This window comes from Phyllopteryx taeniolatus, chromosome 6 (assembly GCF_024500385.1).
Source record: "Phyllopteryx taeniolatus isolate TA_2022b chromosome 6, UOR_Ptae_1.2, whole genome shotgun sequence".
NCBI classification, from domain to species: Eukaryota; Metazoa; Chordata; class Actinopteri; order Syngnathiformes; family Syngnathidae; genus Phyllopteryx; species Phyllopteryx taeniolatus.
In genome coordinates, this window is record NC_084507.1 from 25,708,287 (window position 1) to 25,726,622 (window position 18,336).

At 43.7% G+C, this 18,336-nt stretch overlaps 3 protein-coding genes across 11 annotated transcripts in view; 2 read left to right on the plus strand and 1 right to left on the minus strand.

Annotated features, from left to right (window-relative positions):
- rbm12ba (RNA binding motif protein 12Ba) lies at positions 1-3,402 on the plus strand. 2 transcript variants are annotated; one of them, XM_061775372.1, is made up of 2 exons: positions 1-710; positions 852-3,402. In XM_061775372.1, the coding sequence occupies exons 1-2, from the start codon at positions 507-509 to the stop codon at positions 2,517-2,519; spliced, it is 1,872 nt and encodes a 623-aa protein (XP_061631356.1). In that variant the 5' UTR covers positions 1-506; the 3' UTR covers positions 2,520-3,402. The 2 variants fall into 2 exon arrangements, with proteins under 2 accessions (XP_061631356.1, XP_061631355.1); XM_061775371.1 differs by having other exon boundaries at positions 2-3,402.
- si:ch211-197h24.6 (uncharacterized) lies at positions 2,847-15,720 on the minus strand. 2 transcript variants are annotated; one of them, XM_061775375.1, is made up of 12 exons: positions 15,586-15,719; positions 15,232-15,319; positions 13,612-13,645; positions 11,854-11,925; positions 11,639-11,778; positions 5,604-5,729; positions 5,449-5,494; positions 5,301-5,360; positions 4,779-5,224; positions 4,595-4,702; positions 3,425-3,527; positions 2,847-3,129 (listed from the first exon to the last, which is right to left on the minus strand). In XM_061775375.1, the coding sequence occupies exons 2-12, from the start codon at positions 15,301-15,303 to the stop codon at positions 3,092-3,094; spliced, it is 1,245 nt and encodes a 414-aa protein (XP_061631359.1). In that variant the 5' UTR covers positions 15,304-15,319; positions 15,586-15,719; the 3' UTR covers positions 2,847-3,091. The 2 variants fall into 2 exon arrangements, with proteins under 2 accessions (XP_061631359.1, XP_061631360.1); XM_061775376.1 differs by lacking the exon at positions 3,425-3,527 and having other exon boundaries at positions 15,586-15,720.
- Positions 5,286-18,336, plus strand: part of tex10 (testis expressed 10) — a 26,861-nt gene continuing 13,810 nt past the window's right edge. Inside the window, exons 1-5 of one of the 7 annotated variants that reach the window (XM_061775359.1) lie at positions 5,286-5,399; positions 9,447-10,724; positions 16,989-17,207; positions 17,368-17,555; positions 17,629-17,955. In XM_061775359.1, coding sequence (XP_061631343.1) covers positions 17,025-17,207; positions 17,368-17,555; positions 17,629-17,955 — 698 coding nt within the window. In that variant the 5' untranslated portion in view covers positions 5,286-5,399; positions 9,447-10,724; positions 16,989-17,024. Of the gene's footprint in view, positions 5,400-7,465; positions 10,725-15,256; positions 15,377-16,314; positions 16,410-16,435; positions 16,792-16,988; positions 17,208-17,367; positions 17,556-17,628; positions 17,956-18,336 lie in introns of those variants that run through there. The other 6 variants (XM_061775362.1, XM_061775358.1, XM_061775361.1 and 3 more) reach the window with 6 other exon arrangements.

Below are 18,336 nucleotides of genomic sequence, written 5' to 3' on the forward strand. Positions count from 1 at the left end.
GTGGACGAAAGTGTGACAGAACCTTAAGAACGTCGAGAAGGAAAACCTACCGTTTTTATGTAAGAGAATATTGGATCTATGTATTCATGCAGTTGTTTTTAAACAGTGCTGTGTTTTACTTTTTTTTGTTAGGGGGGGAAAAAAATATCGATTTTTTATTTATTTTTAAACACCCTGACCGGAAAAGTTTAGAGCGAATAGTGGGTGAGTTTCGCACCATTGATTAATGGGCGCTGAAGTTCTGATTGGTCGAAAGCGTCGTCAGCCGGGTTGCTCGACCAATCACCGTGCAGCGAGGAAAGGCTGGGCGGGACCAAGTGTGGAGGCGAAGGGATATATACATAGCAAAGACAGTTTTCGCACAACTATGCTCGGAAGTTGTAGCTCGCAGTTTTTCCCCGTCTAAACAATTTTTTTCCCTCCTCCGTCGTCCACTCGTATTTTTTTATTTTACCCTTTCAGAAAACACTCCGCTTGCTTGAGAGAGAACTACTGGGAGAAAAAAAATGGAGCGCTCCGTGAGGGTCGAGGGGCTCGATATGGAGGCGAGCGCCGAGGACATCCGGGACTTTTTCGCCCGTTTGCACACAACCGTGGGCCGCGTCTACATCCTGGGAGGACCGCAGCACGAGGCATTGATTGAGTTCGCGTCCGGAAACGATGCTCAACGCGCAGTTCACTACAGCGGGCGTTTCCTGAAAGGCTCAAAGGTGATTTTACACCCGAGTAATATTTCAGAGGTGAAACGGAAACTAACGTACTTTTGGAATAAGAAGAACAAACGTTCCCTCAGTGAATCTCTGCCGCATGTCGAAGAAAGGTCCCTGGGACCTGGTGTTATTCTCCCACAGACATCACCTGATGAACGTCGTGACCCGAGAACTGCACCACCACCTGTAGCCGACGACGTGATCCAGACTTCCGACAAGCCCGGTGATCCTAGAACTGCGCCAGCCCGTTCTCCCACAATTTCATCACCTCCTGATCACACTGAAGTTTTACAGACTTCCGACAAGCCCCGTGATCCCAAACTATATTCGCATAACGCTCCTAATGGGTCTTTGCAGACCTTCTATAAGTCAAATGATCCTCGAACACCCCCCATTGTCAATGCAGGTCCACAGATGTGTGATAAGCCATGCGATCCCAGAACAACCGTTGCCAGTGGGTATCCACAGACGTGTGAAGAGTCACACGAACCCAGAATTTCGTCACCTATTGTTCCGAGTGATTTTCTACAGACTGCTGATAAGACGCCAACCCCCGAGGTTTATAAACCTTTTGTTCCCAGTCTTTGTCCACTGAGATGTGACAAACCACTTTATACAGCTTTTTCCGGTCCTGTTGAGAGCATACAGACTTCTGATGAGTCACAGGCACGGGACCCTTTACGGAATGCGTTTCTTTTGGGGGTTTGTACTGTGTTGGAAAGTCTCCAGTCCTATCAAAGTGAACAGCGGGAGGTTTTGCCAGACCTTGACCGGCAAGAGGACAGCAGCGCAATTACACCAAAAACACAGGTATCGATGCCAGGCTACGTGAGGCTGTTTGGACTGCCAGCCTCGACCACAAAGGAGGACATTTGTTCTTTCTTCAAAGGGCTGAAGGTGGAGGAAGTCGTAGTAAACATGAAGTTGGAACACCGTCACGTGTGCCTCGTCAAGTTTTCCCGCAAGCAAGAGTCTGTTGATGCGCTGCAGTTTAACAACAAGTACATGGGGCCCATCTGTGTGGAGGTACGCAAAGCCACAGAGATGATGTGGAACCTAGCGATAGAAGAATGTGAAAATGCTCACGCAGAGAAGTGTGAGAGAAACTCCCTCACAGACTTGGCAAACCGCAAACATAAACTCAGGTCGGAGGACAAATGCAACCCCACGAAAAAACCCAGACTTACCGGTCCAAGTAAAGAGTATATTGTCAAGGTCTGCAATCTCCCTCTAGCGACAACTAAGACTGATTTAAGGAGATTGTTTAAATGTCATGAAATAGCAAGGTCAAAAATACAACATCTACTCGACAAGAATTGCAACAGAACAGACACAGCTTTTCTCATTTTCAACCAGAAGGCAGATTATGAATATGCACTGACGCATGATGGCTTGCTCGTTGGCTCAGGACACATAGAAGTGTCAGCAATAAGCAGAGGTGAGATGAAGGAAATGCAAAGGGAAAAACACTGGCCTAAGAACACTTGGAAGAGGACAACCCACACAGGAAGTGAGATGCTGGGAAAGAAACTGAATCCCGACACAAAAACATGCCTATTGGTTCAGAACATGCCTGAATGCATGAAGGAAAGCCTGATAAAAAAGCTTGCCTACAAAGTCGCAACAGACGATATAACTATTTTAAGTGACGATGGCAAAGCTTCTTGCACGGCCATGGTGCAGTTTAAATCATTGAAACTTGTTTCCATGGCCTGTAAACTCAGCCAAGAGTTGCTGGGAGAAAGCGCGATTATAAAGCTGATTACTACGACTCAAATGAACAACTTTGCCAACGAGGGACTGCATTAATGGCGTAGCTGTAAACTGGAAGTCTTAACTTAAAAAAAAAATAATAATTTTAAAAAGTCATCGCCACAGATTGAAACTTTTTTCTAGGTCCTCTGACCTAAATTGTCATAGCACCCCAACCCCTAATGCCCCTGTCTCAAAGGCAGTTTTTGGACTGGTGCCTTGGACAAAGCAGCATTTCATCATAAACATCATCCATGAGACTGTCTTGAAGGAACTGCATTTGTCTCGTGTAGGGTTGCAGACAACTTTGTTTTGTTCATGAAGATCTTTTTGTTACAACCCGTTACAGGGACACTTGTATGTTGTCAAATATAGCAAGTAGAAAACCTTTTATGTAATTTGTTTATTGCAGGGATTGAACATTTTTATGCTGTGGCATAATCGGCAAACAACCTGCCCACCCATCCATTTTCTGTATTCAAAGTAAAAGTAAATGTTTTTTTTACAGACCTAAAATAGTCAAAAATAAAAAGTTTACTAAAAGAATTTATGTACAAACAGTTACTCCTAAATGTTCACTCCAAATGGACACATTGTGAAGACCAATGTCTTGAGGTGTTACATCATCTCTAGAATCTGAGGGGCCCATCCAAGAACCGATACTGACCTGGAGAAAAACAAAATGGGGAATGACAATTAAAACATCAGACAAGGACGTGCCATGTTAATTTGAACTTGTTTCTAAGAGTATTCATTGTTAACAATTTAAACTGTCACAAAGTTCTAACAGTATCATCGTTTACAATTTAACGGTCACAAAGTTCAACGAGATGGATGTTCGTGGTAACAAACCTGTGGCTGAATATAAGCTTAAACAGCACAAGCCGTGAAGCCCAGACCACATTTTTAGTTGAATTTGAATAAAGTGTCACAGTGCAAAGGTGAGCTGATTGCTAGTGTACCTTTAGCTAAGGCTCGAGAGTATCTGTCGCTGCTTCTTGCCAAACTGGAAGAGGGCGATGACAAGAAACTTGAGTTCAATGAGGAGCTGCTCAGACTATGACCCTACGGAGAGGTCATCAAGATTAAAACACGATCATACTTAGGCTTTGCATTAATTGCCAAAAGGGACAGGAAAAACAAATACTGACGATATGAGAGGTTAAGACAGTCATCTCAAAGTAGAACGCAGGTTCACGTTAAAGTTGAAACACATTTACTGCCATTGACTGCTTTAGAAGTCAAATATCCATGTTAACGGAGAGGGATGGCAGTGAATGAGTTTTTAATAGAGACAATCTGCAAGTGGAAGAGAGGCAACTGGACTTACTAGTTGTTGATTCACCATTTATCCAAAAGGCTTTCTCAGTTCTACATTTTTGGTACAGAGTTACCATATTCATGTCTCAATGTGGGCGTCCTTTGTAAATGGCCTACCGTTTAGCATAACGACGAGTCCTTCCTTTGTCAACGTGAGACGTTAGGATGTTGTAAGCGGATGAGAGGAGATGTTGCAAACTTCCTGCTCCTCGTTTTGACACAGACACTTTTGTTCCTTCGGTCCCCTGACTCACGTCATTGGCCTCTTTGTAAAGTCCAATCTCCTAACCTTTGTACCATCTTTTCTTTACCTTAGTAGAACATCTGGTCTAGGCGAGATAAAAAGGTGCTTCCTTTCGGACATAGGAAATGACCACGCTGATTATAATGAATTCTACTCAATTAGTCCTAACTGACGGCGAGTATTGATTATGTGAGTCTCTGGGGTGGAAGACTCCAGCATCTTTTAGTCGAGTTGGTGAACTTCGTCGGTGGCTTATTGCTCTAAATGTTGTTGCTGCAAATTATTAGGGTGACATCTTCTTTCCTTTTGTAAAACCCTGGAGGAGTAACCATTGGTAAATGTGGGATACAAGTTGTATCGAGGTAGCTTTCCTAAGCATTATTAGAATGCATAGAACCTTTCCTCCAAGTACTTCCGTGTCATTTCGTTCTGCAAGGAAAGTTCCAAAGCAAAAACAAGAATTGAAGATGTGCATTGTTTTCAAATGAATATCTCTACTCTTCCAGAACCAAGAAGTCCAGTTGCCTCTGTTCAACATCCGTGGATTGCCATGAATGTAGCGCCTTACTTCTGGCGCTATAGTCTTCAGTCTGTATTCCATCAGCAGCTCTGTTAGTTTCTGTGTCACCTTCAGCACCAGCTGTGCATCGCTTTCGTTCTCTATCCGGAAGGTCTCCTGAAAAGAAGAAATTCTATATTACTGTAGGTCAATGCTGAGCAGAGGAATGAGTGGCATGAAATGAAGCACCTACCAAATAATGAAGCAGTGAATCTGAATCACAGCCACCGTCAGATGGTGCTTTCATGGGTCTTGGCCTGTCAAAAGGTTTCTTCGTAGGTATGTCCATTAAGCTGCCTCCCATCTGGGGGCCCTGGTACTGGTCAGGAAACATTCGACCAGAACCAAAACGGTCGCGTCCATTATTTTGGCTAAAATCATCTTCAGGCTCACATGGATACGGTCTTGGACTCATATCGGCGTCTGAGAAATGTTGCTTGGGTGAAAAGCATTCAAAGTTGGAGGACTCATATTCATCCTGATATTTATCGGGATTGGAGTCTGAGAAACGTCGCTCAGGTGCAAAGCGTTTGAAGTTGGGTGGCTCAAATTCATCTTGATAGTCACCCGAAAATTCATCGTAAGGACCTTCATCAGGAGGAAACTCCTCATGACGCGACTGGTCACTGAAGACTGGACCTAGGAAACCAGAGTAATGTTTGATCAGATGACATATTACAGGACATCGTAGGAAGCTCCAGAACAAATAATTTACCAAAGGGAGGTCCATTTGGTCCCATGCTGGTTGCAGGCAAGGGCTTTGGTTGAGCAGAACCTGGGAACACACAAAAAGTGGCACCAAGGATCCCAACAGGTAATATTTTAAATGCTGAGAAGTTCAACTTCATAGTAAAGTAACTTACGGAGTCCTTTGAAAGCAGGTACTTTATAGGGCTCTTTCATGATCACCTAAAGTATCACCAGAACAAATATGAAAATGTAACATGCACAAAGTTATATCTTACCAAGTTCAAGGTCCTTTGAAATTTTTAAAATAGTGATCCAAGTCAAAACTGACCTTGACTTGTCCCCTCCCTCCCAACTGCTCCACTTCAGCCAAAGAATCTTTAATCATCTTCCTCACAGCAGGGTCTTTGACAGCATCTTCTTCCTCCCAATGGACTTTTTCAGGATGGGCCTTTTTCTGCATAGAAGGCAAAGATGTACATTTAGAGACTTTTCAAATGTTAACAAACTAGGTTTTTAATTTCAATAAAATAGGGAGTAAATAGTTCATTCCTCCTGACTGATCACAGAGGCCACCTTATCAACTTTTATTATTTGTCCTTCAAAAAGTTAAAGTACTGTGTTTGGGGTGAGGCGCTTATTCGTTGCAAGTGGATCATGAACCCAGCGATTGATGTGGGGTCTGATTCTCCCATTAACACGCAATTTTTAAGCGGCTGGCCTGGAATGAGTTTCATTTATGCAGGTACTCACATCCAGAATTCTGAGACACCCACCGTGCGTGAAAGTGAATGAAGGAGGCCTTAAGAGGTGATTCATTGCCAATGGACATCGAAGAACAGTGTTTTCCTGAGACTTGTGAACGTGCAGCCCTATTTGCTATTGACCAGAGTATAGTCTGTTCAAGGGACACACACACACACTCTCACATTTCTCAAGGAAATATGAATGTAATTATGTATTAATGATGCAGTGTGCCAAGGCACCATGCAGATTTGCTTGGTCAGGGAGCACTTTAAGGTTGACTCTCGCCAAAACACCACAACCAACACCATTTTACCACTATCTGGGTAAAATTGGACCAGGATGTCGCTGCCATGGGGAGGGATACACATTCTGCCACTGTACTGAAGCAAAAATGGAGAGAGAGACAGACATAAAGGGCCTATCTCACTGGCAGAGACGTCGCCAAGACTGATCAGTCGTGGGGACTTAGGGATCCGGGAAATGAAAATATTGCTTGCGTCAAGCAGTCAAGCATTTCAGAAAAGCATTATCATTAAACAAAACAATCAAAGAAATTAATGATAGTTGCTGTTCAATATTCTGTCATATTAAAAAAATAATTCACAAATTCTGCCAGGGTATGTAAACAACTGTACATATATGCAGTCATACGTACCGTAACCCCTGTCATTTTGGAATGGAAGTGTACAGCTTTTTCATAACCACTAGATGGTGGCATACATTTATAAAATGTAAAAGTTTTTTCCATTTGCCCCTATACCTATGAATAACGCGCACTATTGACCTTTGACAATTTTTTTGGGGGAAAATGCGCATTATACACAAGAAATTACGGTACAAAAACAAGTTGCTAAGGTGCTAACATAGTAGCAAGGAGGAAGAGTGAATGTTGCTTGCTTAAAGTCGTTTACTGACACTCCAGTTGAAGTTCACTGTACAACTAAACTCGCATAACAAAAGAATTGAGGCCTCTTTATACTCCTGCGCCCACATTGTATCACGTGACCGACACATTGGGCCACGCGGGCCCTATATGTCACTTGAAGCGCACACGGCACAAATTGTCGCCGTGCGCAGAATGCCACGGAGATCATCTCTTTCGATTGGTCCGTTTTAGTCACATGCTGTGATGACGTACTCAGCTGTCCCCTTGGTTCCTCAATACCGCCATCTTTAAAATACAAAACACCTACGTCGCCGCCTTCTTGATCGATTTTGCAATATAATTAACCGCATCATCTGATCATCGAGGTCCATTTGTTCTAGCAGGCACTGTTCCACGGTCGCCATTGTTGTTGCTTTGTTCCTTGTTCCGGAGAGTAAAAACGGCTACCGGAATTGGCCATAAAAAGCATAGGAAACTCCACCTTGTGCTGTCCTAGCCAACACTAGCCGTAGCGACAGCCCCAACTTGGAAGAGAACTGCAGCGCATTTTCAAGACAGCGTGCATGGGTTGCCCTCAAGTATAAAGGCAAACTGCGTGCGGGATAACAGCAGTGACGTCAGCGCGGACACCGCCCGCGCGAGTATAAATAAGCCTTTACACCTACTGAATGTTCAAATTAGGCTTTACACGATCAGGATTTTTGGGGCCGATCACAGAGTTTAAAAAAAAATATATATACTAATAATAACCGATCCGATCACAAGATGGAGCAATGTGTCTATTTAAATGACTTGTTCATTTACTGCATATACTTGTGTACTATATACTGAGTATCTTAAAAAATATTCTCTAGTCAGGTCAACCCACCATGACAGAAATAATGGGTGCTAACTTACTGGAATTAAATTATTGTAATTAAATTACTTAACACACACTGAAACTTTAGAGCATGAGTCAACAGAACGGCGGCACGTTTACGTACAACCATTAATGCTAGCACTAGCTTGCTAGGCTACATAACATTTTGTTTCCTGCTTGCGACCCGTATTGTATTAAAAGTACGTGAAAATACCTCAGGCAACCCTTGAACGAACGTCTTCTCCCGAGCACCGCTGAGCACCAACACCACACGTTTTCCCGTATTTTGTTACCAAGACAATACACGCGCGATCCATTGTTGTTGTTGTGGCCGCGCTAACGAGTGTATCCGGTCGCGTTTGATTTGACAAAGCCCAGTGTTCGTAAATGACGTCAAAAAACACGACAAGGCTAAAAATAAACTAGCTTTTGGATTCAAATATACTGTATATGACAGCGACGTGGAGTAAATGTCTTTTGGGAGCCGATCAATGAGGTGAATGATGACAAAGCCGATCGGCATAAAATGTTAATTATCGGCCGATAATTATCAACCCGATCAGATCGCTGTAAAGTCTAGTTCAAATACATTGCAGCCTTCTTTTCTTAGTTTTCGTTCACAAAAATCACCAGCTGGTTATTGCTGATATTGGATCGGAACGATATCGGTATCAGCCAAAATTCAAGGCTGCAATATCGGCTCTGAAGTAAAAAAGTTGGCTCGGGACATCCCTAGTCGTAAGTCCAAGTTAAATTTATTCCTACTCATACTACATATACTACATTTAAACACAGCACCAGCTCGCCAGTTGCTGCATAAAAAGAACATTAAACTGAAAGAAAAATCAAAGCACACAAATTGTACTACAAGATATTGGGCAAAAAAAATTACTTTTTTCAACCCTGCGATATATATTGGGACAAGAAATAAAATGCAGGCTAACATAAGACAGATGTTTGAAAACCAGCACATATTTCTGTTTTTCCCTCTTTGATTTATTCTTATAATAGATTACCGGTATTATAATCACTTCAGCAGAAGAGAAACTATGCCTGTAGTGCTGGGTAAAGTATTGAGTAGCAAATAGTCCAGCCAGACTTCAAACTTAAAATCATTTAATTTCATGCCCATTTACATTTTGCCATTAGCCTTTGTCTCTTCCAAAATGAAATAGTACCCCAACCTTTCCCGATCCCCTGTAGTGTTTTGGTGTGCATATGTTGAAGAGTGATACATGTAGGCGTCTAATCGTTTCCCTTTATTATATGTTTTCAAGAAGACAGATATAGAACACTCGGGGGTGCACAGCATTTGTAGGTTTATAAATATTGTAACCTTGGTGCTAATTTCTGTTAGCTTTACACAATGTATGTTGGCAGTAAGGTAGTGGACATTCATTGCACTCTTTTGTTTTTTATTATTACGTGGGAGCTTTACAGCAAACTACAACTGTGCGTGATAAACAGCTTGAAGCAATAACATTTTGCCTTTTATATGGAGATTTGTTCACTGTCACACACCCACTCTGGAAGTCTCTTTTGCAATATTATGAGTGGCGTAAATTGTAACTGCATCAAACAAGGGCAGATTTGAAAAGGACACTTTCACACCACACACCCACCCGGCCACACCCGCGACCACAATCACACCTCTGACTTCTGCGTTAACCATTCATGAACAGGATGTGAGACGCATCTTCAAACAACAAAAGATTAACAAAGCGGCAGGCCCGGACCATGTGTCCCCATCCTGCCTCAAAGTCTGCGCGGACCAGCTCGCTCCAATCTTCACTCAGATCTTCAATAGATCTCTGGAACTGTGCGAAGTTCCATCCTGTTTCAAACGCTCCACCATCATTCCAGTCCCCAAGAAACCTGCAATCTCGGGTCTGAATGACTACAGGCCTGTCGCTTTGACATCTGTGGTCATGAAGTCCTTTGAACGTCTCGTGCTGGACCACCTCAAGAGTGTCACAGCTCCCCTGCTGGACCCCCTGCAGTTTGCCTACCAAGCAAACAGGTCTGCGGATGATGCAGTCAACATGGGACTGCACTTCATCCTAGAACACCTCGACAGTGCAGGGACCTACGCGAGGAACCTGTTCGTGGAGTTCAGCTCAGCGTTCAACACCATCATCCCTGAACTCCTTTCATCCAAGCTTCTCCAGCTCAGCGTCTCACCTGCCATCTGCCAGTGGATTTAAAGCTTTCTGACGGGCAGGACACAGCAGGTCAGGCTGGGGGAGGCCACCTCATCCACACGCAGCATCAGCACTGGGGCGCCCCAAGGTTGTGTCCTCTCTCCGCTGGTCTTCTCTCGCTACACAAACGACTGCACCTCAGCGAACTCGACTGTCAAACTCCTGAAGTTTGCAGATGACACCACTGTCATCGGCCTCATCAAGGACGGTGACGAGTCTGCATATCGACAGGAAGTGGAGCTCCTGGAGCTGTGGTGCGGCCGACACAACCTGGAGCTGAACACGCTAAGACTGTAGAGATGATCGTGGACTTCAGGAGGCATCCTTCGCCACAGCTGCCCCTCACATTGTCCAGCCGCCTTGTGTCAACCGTCGAGACCTTCAAGTTCCTGGGAATTACAATCTCTCAGGACCTGAAGTGGGCGACTAACATCAACTCCGTCCTCAAAAAGGCCCAGCAGAGAATGTACTTCCTGCGGCTTCTGAGAAAGCACGGCCTGCCACCGGAGCTGCTGTGACAGTTCTACACAGCGGTAATCGAATCAGTCCTGTGTTCTTCCATCACAGTCTGGTTTGGTGCTGCTACAAAAAAGGACAAACTCCGACTGCAACGGACAATCAAAACTGCTGAAAGGATTGTCGGTACCCCCCTACCCACCATTGAGGACTTGCACGCTGCCAGAACTAAGACAAGGGCGTGCAAAATCCTCTCGGACCCTCCGCACCCCGGTCACCAGCTCTTCCAGCTCCTTCCCTCAGGTAGGCGCTACCGATCAATGCAAACTAGAACTAGTAGACATTCCAACAGCTTCTTCCCTCTTGCGATCAACTTCTTAAACACCTAACCTATAATTCCATTACAACAAGCTCGCAATTGTTTTTTTTTTTTACTTGAGTTCGTTGTCACATTTCTGTGGGGCCAATTATGTACTACTCGTGCACTCACTGTCGTTGTCTCGCCATGCTGCACTATTTGCATATACTGGCCACTCATGCCAGAGTAGCATCTGCTCCATTTGCACACTGATTGAGGAGTATCTGTAACATTTGCACAACTAACATTGTCCCAGATTATCGCACTACTCGTCACTTTAAACCGCATATACTCCTTGAAGTCTCAGCGCCCCTTGCACAATGGTCATTGCACCGGTCTATTGCAATATTAGTTATTCGAACTGCTCTAAGTGCAAGAGGACTCTGCATCTTTTTGCACAATTGTTTTTTGTCAATGTCTCTGTCTCCAAAGTGTTCTGTAAATTGACTGTCTGTTGTACTAGAGCGGCTCCAACTACCGGAGACAAATTCCTTGTGTGTTTTGGACATACTTGGCAAATAAAGATGATTCTGATTCTGAAATATGTTTCACCTTCCCAGGCGCGTGACTTAATAAAGCCACGGAAGTGCGCAAGAGGAAAAGTTCTTAAACCCATGGGTGCGAACGCAGAAGGCCAGGTTTGACAGGAAATTTCCACAGTCTAGGCTCAAATGACGGACTTAAATCAATGGGTGAATCTGCGCAGCCAGAAAAGCAAGCAGCTGCGCACCTTTTCTCTCTTACGCATTGGACGTACAAGCCATGGAACTCATGCCACTATTTCAGGAAATACAGTTAAATATTGTCTGTTTTAATTTTGCGTACAACATGTTAACTCTTAAAAAGCCAATGGACTCACCATGTATATGTAGTTGTGTTTCCAGCCTTTCACATGAGCGATCATATCATGCTGCGAGCGGGGAACCCTGCAAAGCTTGCACTCGTAGTGTGGTGGGACACTCTTACTGGGGCTGCGATACTCCCACACATACTGAAGACCTGAAAACATGTAAATCGTTGACCACGCTGTGTATTTTGGCCAGCGGTCAAAGTGTATGGTTGAATCTTGCTTACCGAGCACTGGGATCCCGTCCAGCACTTTGCTCAGGGGTGGCACGGTCTGAAAAGATGTTCCTTTGACATATACTGGCGAAACACAACAGTGGTTAGTGGAAAAAATAAATATTATAGCTGCACAACTCCAAACACTGCGCTCAACACCCAGCAAATCAGTAACTATAATTTTGTTTTACAATGTGCCTTGTGTTTGTGCGGTGTTAAAATAGAACCACACAGAAAAATATAAGAACAATGAGGAAATAGTTTTGTGGTTCCAGGGGATGTCAGTGTGTCATAACTATCATGTTCAGTCTATATGAACAGAACATGATGATATGAAAGGTAAGATTCCTATACAGTGGACAAATAGTGAAAATCTGTGGATAATTGATGCCCATTTAAATTGCGCTGGGGAAAAAAAAGAAACGTTTAAAACCCCAAAAATTCTTGAATAAGGGGCGAAAAACCACCAATAAGCGTTTTCGGGGTTGGTTCCACCCCAAAAAATAAAAAAACTAAGGGAAAAATAATTGGGGGAAAAAATAATACAAAATCTGCAAATAGGTGAATCCAAGAGTGCCGTACCGTGAGTAGGTTCGGTAGGTAGTAGTAGGCACTGTTTTCTATTCGAAAAGAAGAAGAATCACTCACCATGATTGGTAAAAATTCTTCATGTTTTTTGGAGACTACAGTCTGTCTCCATTACAGAGAGCGCTTGCAAAATTGGCACATTAAAGCCGTAACAGAAGATCCTCCATTTATCCGTACAACAGACCTACAACTTCAAATGCTTTCAATGGTGTAGGGTTGGAGATGTGAGTGTTAAACCTTTTACCCAGTCCAGGAATCTCGCAGTAGCCTTACACACCGGTGTAGTGCCAGCTCGGTTACGGCTCTGATACTACTTCCAAAGGCGGAAAATTGCAGGGTCGACTTTGGTCAGACCCAATTACCGTGCCTACACATAAAAGAAGGCAGGAAAATCCTGCTGTTTACAGGTAGTTTGACAAGGGCTACTGTTGCCCGATGTTCAGACTTCTCGTGCACAATTAATTGCCAGCCTCACGTAACGGTAGTTAGCCGGCCCCGTCCTGCCCGAGGCTCGAACCAACATGACCGTCGTCCTTCAGGTTGAGAGCCGAGTGCGCTAATCAGCAGGCTGAAAGCCTAAACTGATAACCCAGATAACCCACAGGCTTCAAGGAGTGAGGTTTGACTAATGTACTTTTTGCACAACGTGATCTGGCATGTGTTACACTCGACCCCGGAATACCTCACTCACTAACGGTTCTGCCACATACATGACCACCGACCCTGGGTTGAGAGTCAAGTGCGCTAACCAGCAGGCTAAAAGAGGTGAGCTTCAACCCATTGGCTAGCGCTACTCTAGACTCTCAAAGAGTGAGGTTTGGCTAGCATATTGTTGCACAGCCCAAGCTGGCATCCTTTGCACTTACAACCTTTTAGGCAGTTATTAATTTTGAGTAAGGCAAAAATAACAAATGAAAAAAAAAAAAGCATACCTGCCATGCGAAATGTGCACAAGTTGCCTGCCTGTCTGCCTTAAAGAGGCAATATTACAGTGTTCTACTCCCCCCCCCCCCCACCCCCCCAACAGCATATTGCTCTCCCTTGAACGGCACACAATAGGCCTAATCGCTGAGAGTATCAGAGAGTGGTGGTCAAGCCACAACCCATCATATGAAGCAGAGACAATAAGGTCAAGCTTAAATTTTCTCAGCACAGGCAGTGTACCATGTATGGAAGACTTACCTATGTCAGCAGAGGGCTGCGGGCGGTACTTGCCCTGTCAAGCGGAGGGAATAAGTCCACATGAAGGAGAGAGACACATACAGGAATTAGTGACATGGCGACACTTAGGTATGGACGGAACTCCTCTGTATACGATGTACACACCACCTCTCATGAAGCCCCTGCACCAGCAGTGTCATGGCTACAGGTGTACAAATAACCACGAGTCAAGTGTGACTTCTCATCAAGTGAGAATGTAAATAGAGGCCGAGACCTCAATCCCATTCCCAAAGAGCATCCATCCATCCATTTTCTTTACCGCTTATCCTCACTAGGGTCGCGGGCAGCTGGAGCCTATCCCAGCTATCTTCGAGCAGGAGGCGGGGTACACCCTGAACAGGTCGCCAGCCGATCCCAGGGCACATAGAGACAAACAACCATTCGCACTCACATTCACACCTACGGGCAATTTAGAGTCCTCAATCAACCTACCACACGTGTTTTTGGGATGTGGGAGGAAACCGGAGTGCCCGGAGAAAACCCACCCAGGCACAGGGAGAACATGCAACTCCACACAGGCGGGGCCGGGATTTGAACACCGGTCCTCAGAACTGTGAGGCAGATGTGCAAACCAGTCTTCCACTGTGCCAGCTTCCCAAAGAGCATGTCAAAGAAAAAAAATATATAGAAAAATAGAAAATGTTCACTTCATTTTCACACACTTTAATTTTAGCTTGCTTGGATGCATCTATTCATTTTCTATAGCGCTTGTCCTCATTTGGGTGGCTTATCCCAGCTGACCTTAGGCGAGAGCCTAGATCCACCCTGGACTGGTCGCCAGTCAATTACAGGGTATACATGAAGCCAGAGTGCCCAGGGAAAACCCATGCCAGCACAAAGAGAACATACCACCTCCACAAAGGAAGGTCTGAGTCAAGATAAGATGGAAACTTGAAGCAGACATCCCAACCACCAGACAAACATTCTGCCTTGTTTGGGATGTTCACATCTAAATGTGGAAATGCAAACAAGCTAATGATTAAATAGAGGTGACATGCAGTAATAAAATAGGGTGGTTTTCTGTATTCATCTGGAATTCCATATTTGGAATCGTGTCCAATTCGATAACAGTTCCACGGTACGATCTGTTCTATAAGCACTCCTGGTATACCGACTCTTATTTTACCATTAGAAGATAACAGCGAATGCACCACAAATGCAATTGCGAATTTTATTCCATTCAACTGGAAAATAAAACACTTGTGATGTTCAAAAACATCAGGAAATAGTGTTCTCTGATCACCATGTATGTTATGATGATTTCAACGTACAAGCCTCAGTTTCAGCCAAACCATGATGCTGCGGACTGCATGGATGCACCAGGCTCAATGAAAGAGGCATTACATAAAGATCACAGCGGAAAGCATGTTATCCCTTCCACACAACGGTGATTGAGGTTCACAGTGTGATGGGTAGTGGACGATGCACTCACAACTACTTAAAATGCAAAATAAATACCAAGGATTCTACACTTTTTCAGTCAGGATACGGAACGCTGACTCCCAATCCTGCCGCAATCGTTTTTTTTTTTTTTTTGGTATTCATTTCCAAATGTATGTGACATTGTCACTCCATCCTTACCTTGCCATATTTATTCTTTGCTTTCCAGTTGGACCCACTGTTCGGTTTGTTGTTCGAAGAGTTGAAATCCATTTCTTCGGTTTCTTCACTGATTGACGTTCAAAGAAGAAGAAGGATAAAGTCATACCAGGACAGCAATCTTAGGGTTAGATAAATGTATACAGCACCCTCGTCAAACTACAGTTCAGTCGTCCATTTGGGGGGAAAAAAATCGTTTTCATTATTTTCTACTTGGCTTCGTTTCGGGCCTAGTCAGCCATTTTAGAAGACCACTTACGCATTTTGATGAAACGACGCGGACTAGCTATCTTAAGTCACACAATTTCAGCAAAACCCTAGCAGAATAACATTTACCTGAGATGTTTGCATTAAAACCTCCTCCAACCGTTGGTCACTGATCCAAATGGTCGCAAAAGACACAATGCATCACAGATATGAAAATATACTAGATACAACTGCGCACTGTAGCAGCCCGGCTAAGTGACAAGCCTACGGAGCGGCCACGTTGGTGGGGGCAATGTTCCTGTCAAAGGCAATGTATGTACATTGAAAATGTCACAATTCGCTTATTAATGAACCGATTTTCATTTGGTTTACTTTTTTTGTCAATGTTAAAGCCTGTGCAAAATATGCTGAACATTTAAGTAAAGCAACCCAAAAATATTTTTAGCTGTAAAATATTATCACCTGTTCCCCTGTTGTGATTGTACGGCGCTTTGTCGAAATGTACAATGTACAGGCATCCTGGTTATTTTGTTTTTCGTAACGTGAACACATGGAATGTGCTGACACTTTGCCCCCACAAGCTTTAAAGTTTAAAGTTGCTGTAAGCACGCATCTTAAAGGTGCGTGTTAATCTACCTAATTTTCATATCTATGATATGAGAGACGCCTAGTGCCTGTTTAAAAAAAAAAAAAAAAAAATATATATATATATATATATATATATATATATATATATTCTTGATTGAATTTGAGTAATGTAACCCCAAATGTAAAAGCAATACGGACAATAAAGATAACGTGAAATATTAGTTTTTCACGGGTCTAGAAGTCAAATACATTTTTATTTAAAGGAAATAAGTTAAAATGTCCAAGGCATTTACGAAGACGACTATGTAGTGTGTTGGTCATAGACACCGGGTCACACCGTTCGGCTTTCTCGAAGCAGAACTGGGGCAAGTATTGGAGAGGTTCCTATTTTTGGTCAAATATATCCCCAATATTTCTATGCAAGTCGCTTTGTTCTTTGCATTAAATTATTTTTGCACGCATTTTCTCATCGTGTAAAACGAGGGATGTCGGTTATTAACCTTTTATCCCCTAAGCTCCGCCGCCGTTGTGTGTTTAGAAAAAAAAGGGGGGGGGGGGGGGGTGGCGGTTCGAAAACAAGCGCACAGTTGTTTCAACTGAAAAACGTTTAGACACGAGATAGAAGCCAAAATATTAACTTATACAAAAACAATAGTATTCTCTGTGCCTTTTCGTCACCTTCAGATATCGAAGAGGCTGTATTGCGGTGCAAATTATTAGCAGACGGAGCCAAAACATTTGGCGGAGGTAGGTTGCTTAGTAAACACTGGGACTGATGCTCATGCTGTTAGCTTGCAAATGCTCGTGCAGAGCAGACAGTGCTTCATGTCTGTAAGAATGGAATCACTTGCACCGTCTGATTTCGATTGCCACTCGACACAGTTTCGTATTTTGCCATGCACTCTTATATTTAATGTGTTCTTATCTTCTGCCTATGCTTTTAGATCCGGTTTAGACGTTTGGTTTCGGATTGCTGAAAAATGAAATCCAAGAAGAAGAAGAGGCAAGATGACTTCCAAAAGGTGAAGCTAAAAGTGGGAAAGAAGAAGCCGAGAGCAGACAATGCCACCGATACAAACTTCCGCACGAAGGGAATTTATCTCCCTGACCAGCTGAAGACAGACAGCAGTGGTCCCACCACAAACAGGCAGCTTGGCATCAATGTAAGTGTTTTTTTGTTTAGATCCCAAAGTTACTGTTCACGAACCACGGTGTTATATAATTTTTCAGATGTAAATAATTAGCAGTGCATCATTTTTAAAATTATTATTATTGTGTTTTAAATTGACCGGTTTGTGTGCATTTATCTCCCCTTTAAACCAGGACCTGTTGTCCCAGCTCCACCATTACAATGCCAATGTGAAGCACGGTGCCTTGTTGGGTTTGAGGGAGCTGCTGTCTATGAATCCTTCTCTGTTAGAGCAGCATTTGTCACGTTTGCTGTCTGAGGTGGCTGCCGTGTTCACAGACAAGGACGCCAACGTTCGCGTGGCAGCCACGCGTGTGCTCAGGTTAGCGGAATCTAAAATATCATACCGCCGTTTGTCCCATTCTCAACTAACAATTGCTGGAACTGATCCGCAGGTATATTGCCCAGTCCGTGCCCGCGGAACGAGTGGCTCCTTTTTTCCCGCTCCTCAGTGCCCACCTGTGTTGCGCCATGACTCACATTGAGTTGGGCATCCAAGAAGATGCCATGAAGATTCTGGATGTGCTGCTGGAGCACTACCCCGCCCTGCTCGCTGCACGGCCCGCCGTGCTCCTCACCAACTTTCTGGAGTTAATCTCTCACAGACAAAGCAACGGAGGAGCTAAAAAGGAGCAGGAGGCCAAGGGTCGTACGTGGGCGCTCTCGGTCAACCTGAACAGGACCGTGACCAGCCAGCAGTGGCGCCTTTCTGTGCTCCTTAGGTACTCCTCAATGATTAATTAGGCATTTATTGTATAGAACAAAAGTATAAACGCAAGTCACTACTTTTGTTTTTGCTCCCAAAAAAAAAAAAATGGCAGCAAAAACAAAAAAAGATACAAAAGAATTTTTTATTTGTGGCCAATGTAAATACAGCAGAGCCTCCGAATTCAAAGACAATCTTCCGGGATGGCAGTTGACTTTTAAGTTTGAAATATAATGAAAACGTTATCTTTTAAATGAATATTTTTACCTTCCTAACTGTTATACAAGGATTTAGATAAGTTAACCACTGCATAGTGAAACTAAGATAACAACCCGACAGCTATGTAATGAATGGCCTCTCTCTTGCAACAGGAAAGTGTTTGCAGACTGATACCGTC